This window comes from Zonotrichia albicollis, chromosome 1, assembly GCF_047830755.1.
Source record: "Zonotrichia albicollis isolate bZonAlb1 chromosome 1, bZonAlb1.hap1, whole genome shotgun sequence".
Taxonomy (NCBI): domain Eukaryota; kingdom Metazoa; phylum Chordata; class Aves; order Passeriformes; family Passerellidae; genus Zonotrichia; species Zonotrichia albicollis.
Genome location: NC_133819.1, coordinates 60614718 through 60629719, shown reverse-complemented (window position 1 = coordinate 60629719; position 15002 = coordinate 60614718). Strand labels below are relative to the sequence as shown.

Here is a 15002-nt window from a genome sequence, read left to right as displayed (position 1 = left end):
TAAATCTATTAAGCTTTATGTTAAGAATAATGTAAGTTGTTAAAATAGTTCTAAGAAGATTTTTTTTCATTGTTCACCAAAAAGCTGAACAGTGGTGCTTTGAACTTGTGCAAGATACTGTAACATAATTCTCTGGTATATTTATGTTTCCCTCCAAAATATGTAAATTGCCAAAAGACATACAAACTGCAGAAGACTACTTTTCTCACAAAGTGAAGGGTTAGAATACTTGTGCTTGTGTTAGACCACATGAGTTGGAAAGCTTGAAAATGCTTTGAAATACAGCATGGTTAGAGTGAGCATCTGCCTTTAGCCTCTTTTACTGTATAACTGTGAAAATACCTAGAAGTTGTTCAGGTGCAATAATACAATATCATTCAGTCCATCTGTGTCTGTGTGTGCAGTTATTGCTTGGCTTACACTGATACTATGGTTATACCTGTTAGTTAATATAGCAGCTATGCAGTTGAGATTAGGAAAAGAAGTGTCTTTGGAAAAGTGAAAAATAGCATAAAGCTGTCTTATACTGCTTTCAGTATTGGATTTGAAAGCTGGTTTGTATTAGTGTGTTTTTTATCAAATTCTTTATATCAATACCATTTTTTGGTCATGGGTTTTCATATTTCAATACTATGTAGATTAACTGTGAAAGTTTACATGATGCTAAGTTCTAACAGTTCTGGTACTTCAGGGGAAGGATACACAAGCAATTAAAAATATCCATGTTAGTAGTATGTTACAAGACTTAGGAAAGTGCAGTTAAAATATATCCTTATTTTTCTCAATTCACTTTAGGTCTAAATAGGTTTTACTTGTGCTTTTCAATAGACATGTGCTGGTATCTGTAAAATGAATTGGGGAATCTAGGTTGCCATTTTTTCTAGGGGCATAAATTTGGAATCATAATATAGGTGATCAAGCAGGAGAATTCCTTGTTCCCCTTGTCTCCTTAAATGTTTTAATAAATGCTAAAGTATGTGCAGGAATTGCTGTTATTATTACATTTCTCTGTTCTAACTTTTGCTGTCTATAATGATTTAGTGACTCTGTCTATAACTAAAGAGTTCTGAGTGAATAATGAGATTGATTTCTCAGTAATGCCTCAATGTATTTGAAGTAGAAGTCTTTCTGCAGTCATTGCCTTTTATCACTGCAGAGCCATTAACTAATAGCTTCCATCCTGGGACAATGGAGTGACTAGAGCCTGAGGGAAAATAATTTTCTATAATATATCTGCAAGAAGTACCAATCTACAAGAGCTAGATTTTTGTAGAAGCAGACTTCAGAAATCATTTGTTACAATCATTTTGGGAAGAGTGAGGGCTCAAAAATGATGAGAGGCATTCACATAATCAGAGATAAAGAACAGAAAGAAGAGACGTGCTTTCTAGCAGAGAATTCTTGTTTAACTGTGAGATTACCTGAAGAAGAAAGTACAAAGCAATGAAAAACAACACTTCAGATTGGAGAAGAGGCCATATGTGGTATGGACAACCCTGGCACCCTTCCAGGACCCCAAACTTAGGTTTAAGCAGTGATCAAGACTAGTGAAGACAGGTCAACATGTTTGTCTTTTCATTTAGTTCTGTTTTTCTTGTGCTTGTGCAGTAGCGATGAGTTTGTCTCAGGGTCAAGAATGAGTGCCAGATTGTCGGATATATTTCTGTTCCTGCACAGGAGTAATTAACTACACCAGGTTCCAGTATCCTGCTTCCACTCACATAACCCCAGCACCCAGTTCCCCCAGTCTGTAGATATTAATGTTGTTCTGCATCTGTGGCTAATGGTGTGGGATAAGAAAGATGTAAAGCAGAAGTTCAGGGTGAGGCAAGCCCATAATGTACTGCTTTGGTTTGTGTGTTGGTGAAAGAGCTGCCCTGGGAACAGAAGAATAGCAGGGGGTTGCCCCTCAGGTAATTTAGGCAGCATTTTTTCCTTTAGTCAGGCCAAGTTACTTCTTCACTGCAATTTATGAGCTATTAAACAATTTATGTTTTTCCTTAGTAAGATATGTGGATATCTAAATATCTCTTGAGAATAAGGAAACTAAGAAGTACATTAAGATGTGTCAGTGAAGGTTTTTAATCCTTCATTGTGTTGAGACCTAGGACATTAGCGGGAAACTGTAAGGTAACATTGTTCCAATCAAGAAAAATAGCTCTAGTTTCCCTAATGAATTCTAAAAGTACTTTAAATTCCACATAATAACTAATGTGCATTAATCTTGATCCCTGCAAGTCTTTAATGGCTGCTAAACAGCAGTGTGTTTCTTCAATTAAAATGCCAGCTTGAAGCATGTGCTTAAAATGTTGGTAGAAGAGAAGAAGTACTGCTTCTTAATGGAAGGGGAGGAAATCTAGGAATCGAAATGGGTAGATATTCCCATTTCCAAGCAGTTTGTTAATCACTTCTAATAGGTACTTACATTGGGAAGAACAAAGTCAGATATTTTAGAAACCTTGGATTTGCTTCAGAAGACTGTTGTATCTGTATCAAGCCAGTTGTGGAGATCTGTTCCTGTGTTGTTTTCAGCCATGCATGTGAAAAGCAGATTAGGGATGTTTTGATTCCCCACACCATTGTAGATGGCAAAGCAGGAAACATGTCCTTTACTGTGTGACCCGAGCATATTGCCACTGCATTGCACAGAAGTGGTCCCTGTTTGCTGAGGGAAAAGTCTCCTGTTCAGAGCCTCCTTCTGCTGTTCTCAGATAACCACTGTGGCTTGAGTGTGCCTTTAGCTATCCCAGTGAATATTTACTGGAGAACACAATTAAATACATGACAGTATCTGTTTTGCCAGTTGCAGTGAAATAACCCATCAGACAAACCACATCACGTTAAGTATTCTTGCAAAGTATGTTCCTGCTAGGTAGAGAACCTGTAAAGCTTGCAGATTAACACAAAAAATGGTGAAATTATATGTCTCAGCTGATGTTGCTGTTTGCTTCAGACCACTGAATGGTAATACCAGAAGGCTTTTAGTGTCCCAGATGTTAGCAAGGGTGGATAAACAGCCTCTGAGCAGTGGGGCAAGATCCTGGTGTGTGGCCAGGCTTCTCCTCTCTGCCAGGCTGTGCACAGGCCCTGCCCCTCACCCCTGAGGGTCACCTGTGCAGGCTGAGGAGGACAAAGGGATATCTGAGTAAGGTCGGCTGTGAAATGTGTTCCAGCAGTCTGGGAGAGGGCCTGTTGAGTGCTTTTATTCCTAAAGTCAAACAGAGAATTGTCTCATCCTCTGCCTGGCATTTCAGACCTTGCTCCTGTCCCTGCATCCATGTGGCTCTCTCATTCTCAAGCATTAGAAGAACAACTTGTTGCAGTCTCAGTTTTTGTTACATGTTTGAAGTGCTGTGTCTGTCTAGTCATTTGGCACCTTGAGAAACAGCTTTTCACATTTCCTCTTGTGCACATCCATATATCCAGGTAAATTGATAATTGCACTTTATCAGGGCCTGTGGCTCGTACCATTACATGGATAAGACCGGGTTGTCCTGCTTTAACTTCACATATTAAGAACCACACAGCCACTTTGCCCTGCCCTGTGTGGTGGAGAACCAGGAAAAAGTAAACCTGTGGCTTGAAATAAGAACAGTTTAATAATATTTGAAACAAAATAAAATATGTAATAGCTTCATAATAATTGTAATGAGGTTTAATTTCCTTAAGGGAAACAAGTGATGTGTGACACAAATGCTCACCACCTTGCTGCTTCTCCCTCAGCAGCAATCAGGCCCTCCTGGCCAACGACCCCCAGTTTATGTGCTGGGCATGGCATTGTATGGTCTGGAATATCCCTTTGCCCGGTTTGGGTCAGCTGTCCTGGCCATGCTGCCTCCCAGGTCCTTGTGCAGCTCCTCACTGGCAAAGCACAGGAACCTGAAAAGTCCCTGGTTCAGGGTAAGCACTGCTGAGCAATGACTGAGCCATCAGTGTGTTATCAACATCGGTCTCACACTGAATTCAAAACATCACACTGTCCTGGCTAGTGGAAAGAAAATTAACTCTCCATGACACAGGCTCAGCCGCTGCCTTTTACTCTGGACTGATTAAAGATAATGAGTTGCTTCTCTTTCCGATGCCTTCTTCATTAGTGGTATGGGGGAGACTGCAGCCGAATAATACCTTGAATTTAGGTTTTGGACAGCACCATCATAAAAAATCGCAGCTTTGCACCAGAAAGTACGGATCAAGTATAAACTGCCTTTGCTAGTTCAAATTGATTCCAGAAATATCTACAGAAAAAACTGTAGAGCAAACTGTAGAGAGGCCCAAGACTGTGAGCCAGGAGAGCTGCGATCTGCCGCACTGGGTCGTTTGTCACATCGTAGCTGGTGTGAAAACAACAGGTACGGGGAATTCTCAGCCGTGTGATTCCATTTGGCACATAGGCTGGGGGCTGGCAATGCCTTTTGATCCATATTGAATTGGTGGTACTCACTGACCCAGTACTATAGAGATCCAAATTCAGTGAATGCAGCCCCACCTTTTTAGGGAGTTTGTTGGAATTGCACAATAAAAAAAGATGGCTGGCATTTTGTTTCAAATGTATTGCATGTATTTTTATGCTATATATATCATTTATGCTAACCTTGTAAAACTCAGGTAAAAGTCACATGGTTCTGGCAGATACTTTCACAACCTCAATTCAGATTTTTCTAATTTGTAAACCAAGCCTTGACACTACTTTGCTCTGTTTCTACTGGAAGCTAGCAAATATCTAAGAAATTTCTGAAAATTTCTTTTACTGAGAAGTGACTTCCTGCCTTGATGTCTTTTCATTTTCTAACTTACTAGCTTTTCTAAAACATCCTGTAGCAAAATGGACTGTCTGAAGTCAAGTGTTGACCTTTCAATGCTGATAAATTATTTTCTAGGTTCCCTGTAGCTTTGTATCATAATGCAGTCTTCTTAAAACAGTCTTCCAAAACCTGTTTTAATGCATGAAAAAATGCTTATTGTGTACAGTTTCAACAAATAAATAAAGAAAAATATAAGTTGTCAGGGGCTAGGAATTTGGGGAAGGAAGAAGTGAGGATTGCCAAGATAACATGTCTTGCCATTGGGATAAAGAAATAAGGAGTAGAGAAATGTAGTATTGCAGGAAGATGCTGTATGATACAGGGAAAAAATCGTGCAGCCCATTGCTAGATGGAGCAATCTCAGTGCCAGGTACTATGGTGTAAGCCACAGCCTCACAGCAGCTCCAGTTCCCCAACTGTTGTGCAGTGAATACTCCGTGGAAGCTGACTACAGGAGGCGGTGCACTACTGGCCTACCAGACTGTGAGGCAGGCTGCAGAGTCAGTCAGCTGGGGATTATCCAGTTAAATCACATGGCAGTGTGAGGAGAATGAAGGGCTGACCAGTTTTGGCAGGAGTGACCTAGTGAATTTCATGAAAGAATATACCTGTGTGGAAAGGGGAGTGTGTATTTTGGCCCATAGAACACAACATTTTAAATGAATTTGAAGTCTCTTTTTCATGCCTCAGTGGCAATGACAGTACTACCAGTATCCGTATAGAGTCAGTGATGTGTTTTGTCTTATTTTCAGTATTTTATGATGAAGCAGAGATGTTGTTAGTTAATATTCTTGTGTGCAAAGCAGAGAATGAACATCCTAGAAGGATATTTGGTCTAATTATTTGCAATTTAATCTCCATTATTTATTGAAAACAAGGACAAAGTAAAAGACGAGTTAGTAAAAATCAGAGTTGAAGGCTTTGATTAAAGATGAAAAATCATCTTTCTTTATAACTTGGTGTAGTTCATGACCTATAGATTAAGATAATCTATGGATATCTTATTTAAAAAAGCCACCATATACCAAATCCTACTTCCAACTTCCTTGATTAGCACAGTCAGTGTGTTGTCAACTAAATTCCACCTTAACAATTTGTGAAGCCAAATAATGCATTTTGAAGAGTATTCACAGTGTTTGTAAGTGATGCTGGCAAATCCAATCAGGATTTCAAGTGTTATTTTGTGGTGTTGGGGGTCTTCAAACTGGAGTTGGTTCTCCCTTATATTGGCACAGGGGTACCTCTACATACACATTGTGCTTCTGTGAGAAAAATGAAGGCAGTTTTACTTTTCTCAGATAAATCAGATGATGTTTCTTTTCCAACTTCTTGTTTTGATGTATGGTTTTGAGATTTCTAAATTGCCCATGCATCCTAGGTTTTTTTTTTTGCCCGCTTTTCATCTTAATTTTTTATTGCATACAACCATTCTTTAAAACAATGACTCATTTCAATCTCTAAGGAGGATCACTATCTGAGACTATTGCAATCCTATACAGAAATTAGTTTGAGGAATTAGTCCATTTTCAAACCAAATCCCAGTAGAGTTGGTGTACAATGCCCACCCAGGTGCTGGGAACAAAGGCTTGAAACTATTTTTGCTCACTTCTGAGCCTTGGTATTACAGCCTCCCAGAGTTACCCAGAATCTCTACAGAGCTACTGTTGTCTAACTTTTATTGTCAGAATAGGTAATATTTGTAAACAAGAAGAAGTTGGAAAGAGAATTGATGCAAACAACAAAGGCCTGGTTTAACTTTCAAATAGGATTAAGAAATCATATGCTAGAGTGCATCTGTGCATTTTCCCTTATGAAAGTGTCAGGTAAGAGTCTGGCATTCCACATAGTGAAAATTTCATTTTCTGCTGTCTTCTATATGTCAATGACAAAATTATTTGTTGTCTGATATAAAACTGCCGCTGTCACCTTTGCCTTTTGAAGAAATAATTATATTGCATGTTGTATATGTCTTATAAGTACATGGATTATATTTAAACAACTTGAAGCTAATAACAAGTAATATTTTAGGGGCACAGTTTCTATTTCTGTGACTTAATTACAGAAGCGAAATTGTAGGTTCAACTTTTCAGTTTTCCATTATCCAATTTAATTGGTATCTGTATCTGAATTAGTTCAGTGCAGAGAAAATCACACGGCATTTAATTTTAAAGTTTTATTGCTACACTGTTTGGTTTTGGAATATCCCAATGTTTAACTATTAAAAAATCACCATTTTCTTCAAGAAAACATTAATATTGTTAAGAAACCACTGTTGGACTGATTTTCTTGTTATTAAACTTTCCCCTTGATCTGAATATTAGGAAGACACAAGCTCATCAATGGGGCAATTTTAGCAAAATTTATCAACTATCCTTGTTAAATCCAGAAATTATTACAGTGTACTATATTAAATTTTCAGTGACTTTCTGACTTAAAATACTCTAAATTTAGATATCATTGAGTGTTTAGTTCAGAGAACTACCTATAAAGCTGTTGTCAGATGCTTTCAGTTTCCAGAATAGTTTCTCACCATTGGAATTGTGCACAGGTGCGCTAAATTTTAAGGCAGAAAGGCACTGAGGCTGTACAGAATTTAATTAGCTCTCACTTTACTGTTGTGTTAGTTAAAATACTCTTCAGAGATGTCAGTTGGAATTACTGGGTGCCTGCAAGAGGTTTTGTGAACAGCGTTGAAAGCACACTGTTCCTCCAACTGCAGGGGCTCTCTCTGCACCCCGAGGCTGTGCAAGGAACATTCTCAGTGCATAATTTTTCTGCATATTAGATTTCTGGATTACCCTGTAATCCTGCAGACAGCATTGGATGAGTTCTTGAGGAAAATATATGAGTTGTCTGGCATTTGTTCCTGCAGTGCTAAATAGTATCCTGTTTGTCCCAGCAGGAGCAGAAAGTGAAAACACCCACTGCAGCTTGCCAGCAGTGCTGGGGTGGTGCTGTTTGTGCTCCCACGGCTGTGTGTGTGCCTGGCAGTGTGCTCTGCCAGTGCCAGGGAGGAACACCGGGACAGAAAATCCAGTGTCCCTGCACAGATGTTCCAGGGAAATTGCCAGAGGGGAAACACCTGCGTTACAGGCAGGCTGTGGACAATTGCTCACTCTGAATGGGCATAGAATCAGCGTGGTTTGGCTTGGAAGGGTCCTTAAAGATGTTGCCATGTATTCCATGTTAAAAAAAACATAACCGCAGACTTGGAACATCTCTCTGAAAATTTAACCATCTTGTCTGTCTGTCCCATGTAACATATTAATGCTCACAACATTGATTTTCAGTTTGTGTGTTCTCAGAGCTCAGGGCATTGAAGTTTGTTAGCCAGGTACTGGGCTGGCATCTTCAGAATGGGTTGAAGAAGAGTTTTACTGGATAACCAGCCCTACTTCTTCATAACTGAAGAATATTGCCAGAGAACTAGTTTGTCTGAATGCAGTGTTCCCACAGTCAAATTCCTGTCGAAGGAAGTCAAATTCTAGTTGCATTGCCAAATGCCACATCACCTCCTATCCATTGTGGAAGGAGTTACAGAAAGCTGTGGTCTAGGTGGGTATAGAATCCAGGACAAACCTTCCACACGGAGCTTTGGAGGCATGCCGGGGCGGTGTAGGTTGTGGTGCAAGGCTGTGATGATGTTAGAAGGCAGCACACAGTTCCAAAATGCCCTTTCCAAGCTGGTGTGGCTGCTGTGTGAGTGTTCTCATTAGAGAGAAACTTGGCTGTATTTGGTAGCAAATTGAAGTCCTCATTTATAACGTCAGTGCTGTAAGCTGATTGCTTGTAAAAGACTAAACACATTTAGTCTGCAGACTCTGCTTTGTTATTGTAGTGATTTTAGGAGATATTGAAAAAAGTCAAGTCAACTTGCCAAAAATAGATGGTTTACTCGTTATCAGAATAGGTGATGGGGATTTGTGGGTATTTGGAGTTTAAAGGATATGTGAACATGTATTTAAGTATTTTCTTAGTTTTCATTTACAAGTCTAAAGTAAGGTTTGGAATTTAAGATTTAAGTTTGCTTTGTTTAAAGCAAGGGTTATGTTGCCCTTTGAGTTCCTTTGCTAATTAGATGTTTCTATTTTAATGCAGCACTGTATTTCTCAAAGGGATGCAAAAAAACCAGAGACAATCTGCTTTTCAAGTAAGAAAAGAAGAATATTTTTCAACATTATTTTCAGCCAATTATAAATTAAGACCTTAAGATAATAGAAGCAAGAAATACTGGGCTTCTCTCACTTTGTTCCCTATGGCTGTCTTAGTGAACTAAATTTAAAGTGAATTCATGAGAATGGAGTTTTCATTCGACTAGGACATTGTAATCAGATTTTAATGCTCATTTTAATGGATCAAGAGCTAAATAAATTTTCATTTTCAGTGAATTTTTCTGTGATTTTTTAATAGGTATATACTTTGTGCTATTGCAACTCTGTAAACCTGTCTCTTCATTTGGAAAATCACTATTTCTTATTAGCATTCTTTGGATGAAATTTCCCTAAAAACTACTTTTAATTGTATGTAATTACAAATAGTTTTTTCTTTTTATTTTTAATGTCATTGTGAATTACACTTAGTTTATTTAAATTTCTTGACAATTCATATAAATACATGAGATTTTATGAAATGTAGTTCTCTTTTGAAAGGATTTTTCCAGCACATGAACTGGTGGGCCTCCTTGTACTGGATATTACAAAAGAAAAATACTTAATACAAAGGAAAAGGTAATCTGGATTGTAGAGGTTTTTTCACAGAGTTGTAAGGTATTTAAAGTTCTGCATTCATTGTTTTGGCAGTTGTTCATATGTGAGGTTAAAGATACTCAGTTGTTATAAACGTGTTTGGCTTTTAATAACAGTCAAGTGAAATTAGTTATAAAAATGCAAATCAGGCTAATGGAAGCCTGCAACACTGCTGAATCATTTTCTCTAAATAGTAAGAAGGAATTCTGTATGAGCTTAACTTTTCCACTCAAAAGTGCTACATAATATGGCTCTGAAACTGGAAATTACAAAGAATGGGCACAAAACAGTGAGGAAAGTATACATTTAAAATTGTTTGTTATGTTAATAGGTACACCACCACGGGGATATACTGCTTTTTCTCTGAAGATAGAAATTATGAACAGAGTTTTATCTCTCTTTTCTGAATTTGCAAAGAAAAAGAGCAGCTCTGTCTTCCTGACGTCCTTTCTCTATACTTCTCTGACGGTTAGCTTTTTATTTGATATCATAATACTCATCTAAATGTTTTTTTGAATGCCTGTGAAACTGCAGTTTACAGTACACAAATACTGAAAGATTTTTATATCACAATAAAAAAATGCTAACATTCAGAAGATTTTTTTTTCTGTAGAGAACTAATACTTAGCTGTGTTTCCTTTTTTGGCTTTTTTATGGTTTTTTTCCTCCCCGTAAATGACTAATGTTTCATATTGAGATTGAACAGGGCTGTCATTCTAGCCTTCCTGAAATAACAAGAACTGATAAAACAGATAATGGTCAGGCTTTTGGATTTCCAAAGATACTGTTTAATACAACTGAATGAGGGATGAAATATGGGAGAGGCATCCATTAAGGTTTCTGGAAAGTCTTTTTATGGGCTGGAGCTCCATTCTTTAATTAATTAGTCACACTGAGTATTTCAGATTTCTGTATTTAGTTGATTGTCCTCACCAAAATCTAGTTGCTGTGAAGTACATTGAAATTTTAAAAGTTATTTTCTTGCATAAAGTAATAATTTTGCTAGTCTTTGCTGTTATTATTTAGTAAATTAACTGTTCTGCACTTTCAAGAAATAATGAACTGGCAGTGAGGTATTATTTCAATGAACTGTTATTTCCTGTATTTCTTCACAGACCCTTTTGTTTCTTTTCTGTGAGATCTGTGCTATTGATTTATGTCCCAGTAAATTACAGTATTTAGGCTCTAAAAGCCTGCTTGTCCTGACACATCCTTCAATACAGTATCTGCAGTTGTGTGTACATTTCAGATGTGTAAATGACAGCTGTCAGATTGCTAATTTCATTTTTTCAGTGGGCAAATACCGTCAGATTCCGTAGATGCAGTCTTACAAACAGATGAAATGCAAATGTTTTCAGCTGTGAGCATTGTGGTATAGATTCCCTTCATGACTTTATTTCTCAGCACTGCTTGTGTACTTCGTATCCTCTACTTGCTAAAGGTGCACAACTCATTTCTTCTTTTGCTGAGTAAGACTCTTTCAGGTTTCTTTAATTCCCAATTAGCTTTTCTTTGCTAATAGTATCATTAATGCCTGAAATAGCACTGTAGTTCTGAAGGCTGAAATCATCACTAAGCAAGTGTTGCTAAGGCTCCACACATTTGTATAGTTTTTAATGAAAATGTGCTGAGATTTCTTCCAATTGGGCATTTTAAGCATGGGAGCTTCCTTGTCCAAACTGCATGCTAATAGAGGCTGTGTGGAAATAATCACTGTTATGCCTGAGAAACTGCTTTTTATTGTGAATTAGGCTACATTTAGTACCCTGAAACTGCTTCAGCACACCACATTTGAGTTTCAGTAGCAAAGTATTCAAAGCATACTCACTTCCCATTTTGATTTGAACTTCCCTTCTGACTTCCCACCACACCTTGTCCATCTATCTTCCTGAAAAGTGAAAGGGCGAGTCAGTTGTCAGTCAGCCAGCTCACACACCAAGCAGTTTGGGTTAATGAGCTTTCCTCTTTCTTGGAAAACAGCAATCCAAGTGTCTGTGTAAATAAAAACTGCTTTGTATTTCAGCATTGCTTACAAGCTCACAAGTTTGACTCTTAATCTTTGCCTTCATTTCTTTTGGATATGTATCATTCATGTCAGTATTTATCAAATGTCTTTCTTGCTATATGCTATTTCTCTGTGCTCTCAGAAGTAACAGGATTATTGTTAAATTACTGTTTTAGCTAAAATAGATAGATCATTTTATGAGTTTTTCATGACTCCAAGTGAGTGCATTCTCTTCTTAATGAAGCCCCACCAAGCAAGGAAAGTTATTTGAGAGATGCCTGCCCCTCTGCATGTATTTTTCTGCTTGAAATTTGAACAAATTATCCTGAAGGATTTTGAAGGTGCTTCTGCATCTCATTATGAATTCTGTGCAATGCAAAAATCTCAACTTTATTTTTGTCTTAGAAGTACGCGTCTGATATATAATTCCCTTTGGCAAGGAAAAGAGATTTTATGTTTCCACAAATCCGAATTCTTTTGCTTATGGCTATGTCTCAGTTGAAGCATTAGATTTTCCGTGGAGATCTTTCAGAACCAGGAACATGATTCTTTCAGCAGGGTATGGTGCACATCAGTTTCCTGTTTAAACTGGTTTATTCTCCAGAGATGCAAAGAAATGTGTTGTTCAGCCTGGCAGGACTAATCCAAAGAGACACAAAAGGGAAGGATGGGACCCCAAAGTTTGGAAGCATGAAAGTGTACATGCTGGTGCAGTGAGATGTGGTTCATCAGTTGTGGTTTTATTTTGATAAGAAAAGCAGAAACTTGAATATTTAAAAATCATACAACAACATTTGTATTTTGGTAATATCTCTTTCACACAATGGCTTCGTTCTTTCTTTTGGAATGCAAGAGGAATGTAAATCTACTCATTATTTTCAAACAGTCTCATACTTTCTTCAGAAGAATGGAAGAAACAAATTAACACTACTTTGTTCTTTGCACCTACTGCTGACAGCACATAACAGCAATTAAAAAACAAGTTGTGTGAACTGGCTACTGTTAGTTCATGAAAAAGCAAGGCCCCTACTTTTTGTCTAGGCTGAAAAAAGATGAGTCCTTTAGCCTCACTTTTTCTCATGTTGAATTTGAGTGTCTCAGTAAGCACTGAGACACCTCCATTCATAGGTTTTGTCTCTGTCTGTCCTTCCAGGGGTCACAAGCGCAAACTGGATGAAGATGATGCTGCCAGTGAATCCAGTAAAGAATCCAGCAATGAAGATGAGGAAGGAAGCAGCTCTGAAGCAGATGAAATGGCAGCAGCACTTGAAGCTGAACTGAACGACTTCATGTGAGAGTCATGCAGAAGACAGAATTTGTAATTATATTTACTTCTCATAAACAGATCGGACTTCAGATGAGTCCCTCACGTCAGTACTCAATGTTTTTCCAAAATGTGTGTGTATATTTTGCAAAGCATCTCAAGAGGTGATACGTTATTTTACAAAATCAGAAATAGATGTTTTTAAGTTGTTTTACTAAATGAAATATACTTTTTTAAGCAAAAAAAAAAAAGTATTAAATGGGACATGGTGTGCTATGCCAAAGACATGTTAGGAGCTCTGCAGAACCTTCATGTATAGGACAGTGGTACAAAGACTTGTGATTAAACATACATCAAGTTTCTAAAAATATTGCAGGCTGTGGTTTATGGGTTACAATCTTCAAAAAAAGGAGGAGGTAAAGGAGATGGAATTGTCCAGGTAGTACAGCAGGAACCTGACGAACTGGTCATCCTTTTCCACAAATAAAGCTATCAAATATAAAAGGATTTTTGAAATAAAAAAGAACTATTTATATTTGTATAGAAACAGATAACGTGATATGCAAGCTTTGTGAACTCTGCGCTTGACCCACCTGTCATTTGCTTGTAAGAGTCAACATAGTGGTCAACATTCAACATTTTTAGGTTACTTTGTTGAATAGTTGAGTTCTTTAGAGACATCATTTAGATTTTTAACTTTTCTTCTTTGTAACCAGAAATTTAGCACAGTCTGTGTGGTCCTGTACTGCCACAAGATGCATATTCACCCATTCGTGTTGTCTTGGAAAGAACAAGTGCTACTTCAGTCTAGATAGAATTTAATTTCTTTGACAAGAGATCTGATGTAAAGTTTTTGTATATTCTATTTCATATTTGACCCACAAAACAGATTTTCTTTCATTTAATAAAGATTCATTTTGTATGCTTTGTTTCTCTTTCCTGTTCATTTCCTTCCATCAAACATAAGGCCCTTTTCTGTATTATCTTTTCCTTTATTCTGCATGAAAATAATGAAAAATGTTGAAAGTGGGAGCAAATTTGTAGATTTGGGCAAGTAGCTGAAGGACAGAAGAGAAACAGTGGCTCAGAAGATTGATGGGCTCTAACATCTGACTTTTCTCAGGTGTCTTTGACTGGCCTATGAAATTACCATAAGAGTTGTCTCTCTGGTATTGAATTTCTGTGTCTGGGACCATGGTTTATTCTCAATTGTTAGCAACTGGAGATTGAATCCTTTTAACAATATGTTTGCAAAAGAAGACTTGGTAGTTTGTATGTCATGGTTAAAAAGAGTACTGGTGCAGGAATACTTCATTTTTCCACTTAGCAGTCAAACAGAACATTTCAGTAGAATCTCAGCTGCTTTACAAATAGCACTCTTAATTTTAAAGCTTCATAATGACAATAAAAGGAGGACTGAGAAAATACAAGAGCCTTTTCAGATTCATACTGGTTTTCCACTTAAAAAAGCAAAGTCAGCATCCACAAAATAGTGGGTTTTGTGGGAAACTGCTCAGTTTCCTGGACATGTACACAGGTACCACAGAGCTGAATGCTACAGTGCCCTGCTTGCATGAAAACAAGCAGGATGTCTCCAAGTGACTTTTGATCATATAACAGAAGAAAAAGACTAATGCTTGTAAAATGGGACATCAGAATATTTTCTTTTTTTTCAGCAACCTGAATACAGCATCCCCAGCTACCAGAGGATGACTCCTTAATACTAAAAATACTAAAATGCCAGGGGTTGTGGGGCATGTTTTGTGTTTTCTTAAAACCCCACTTGAAATAATGTGAAATAACATCAGCTTTCTGGGTCACTGTGATGCTGCAAATGACTTGACAGCAGAAATTTCAGCAGAGACTTGTTCTGGCTGATGGTGTTTGCCAGTCACGCAACTCTGGGGCAGCATTTATGCTCTGAATGTAAACACAGGCAGAGAGCAAAGCCAGGCTTTGCTGGGTGCTGCATCCCAGGCACCGCAGCAGCCTCAGTATTCCTGGGGGGATTCCCTGTGGACAGGCTGTCTGGTGAGGAAGGCTGTGTCTGTCTCCCAGTGTTACTTCATGGATGATGGTTTAACTGGTGAGAGGGGGTGGTCTTGGTAGGAGTCCTAAAAGCCATCAGCATTCCAGTATCTCTTTAACAATCCCTGCCCTCCAGTCCTTGTAGAAGGGGGATCTAG

General features: G+C 37.9%; 1 protein-coding gene across 1 annotated transcript in view; it reads left to right on the top strand.

Annotated features, from left to right (window-relative positions):
• The window catches only part of CTDP1 (CTD phosphatase subunit 1), a 96452-nt gene extending 82712 nt beyond the window's left edge, over positions 1–13740 (top strand). The window contains exon 13 of the mRNA XM_074542418.1: positions 12706–13740. Within this exon, the coding sequence (XP_074398519.1) occupies positions 12706–12847 (142 nt within the window). The 3' untranslated portion in view covers positions 12848–13740. The remainder of the gene's footprint in view (positions 1–12705) is intronic.
• Positions 13741–15002: the final 1262 nt, after the last annotated feature.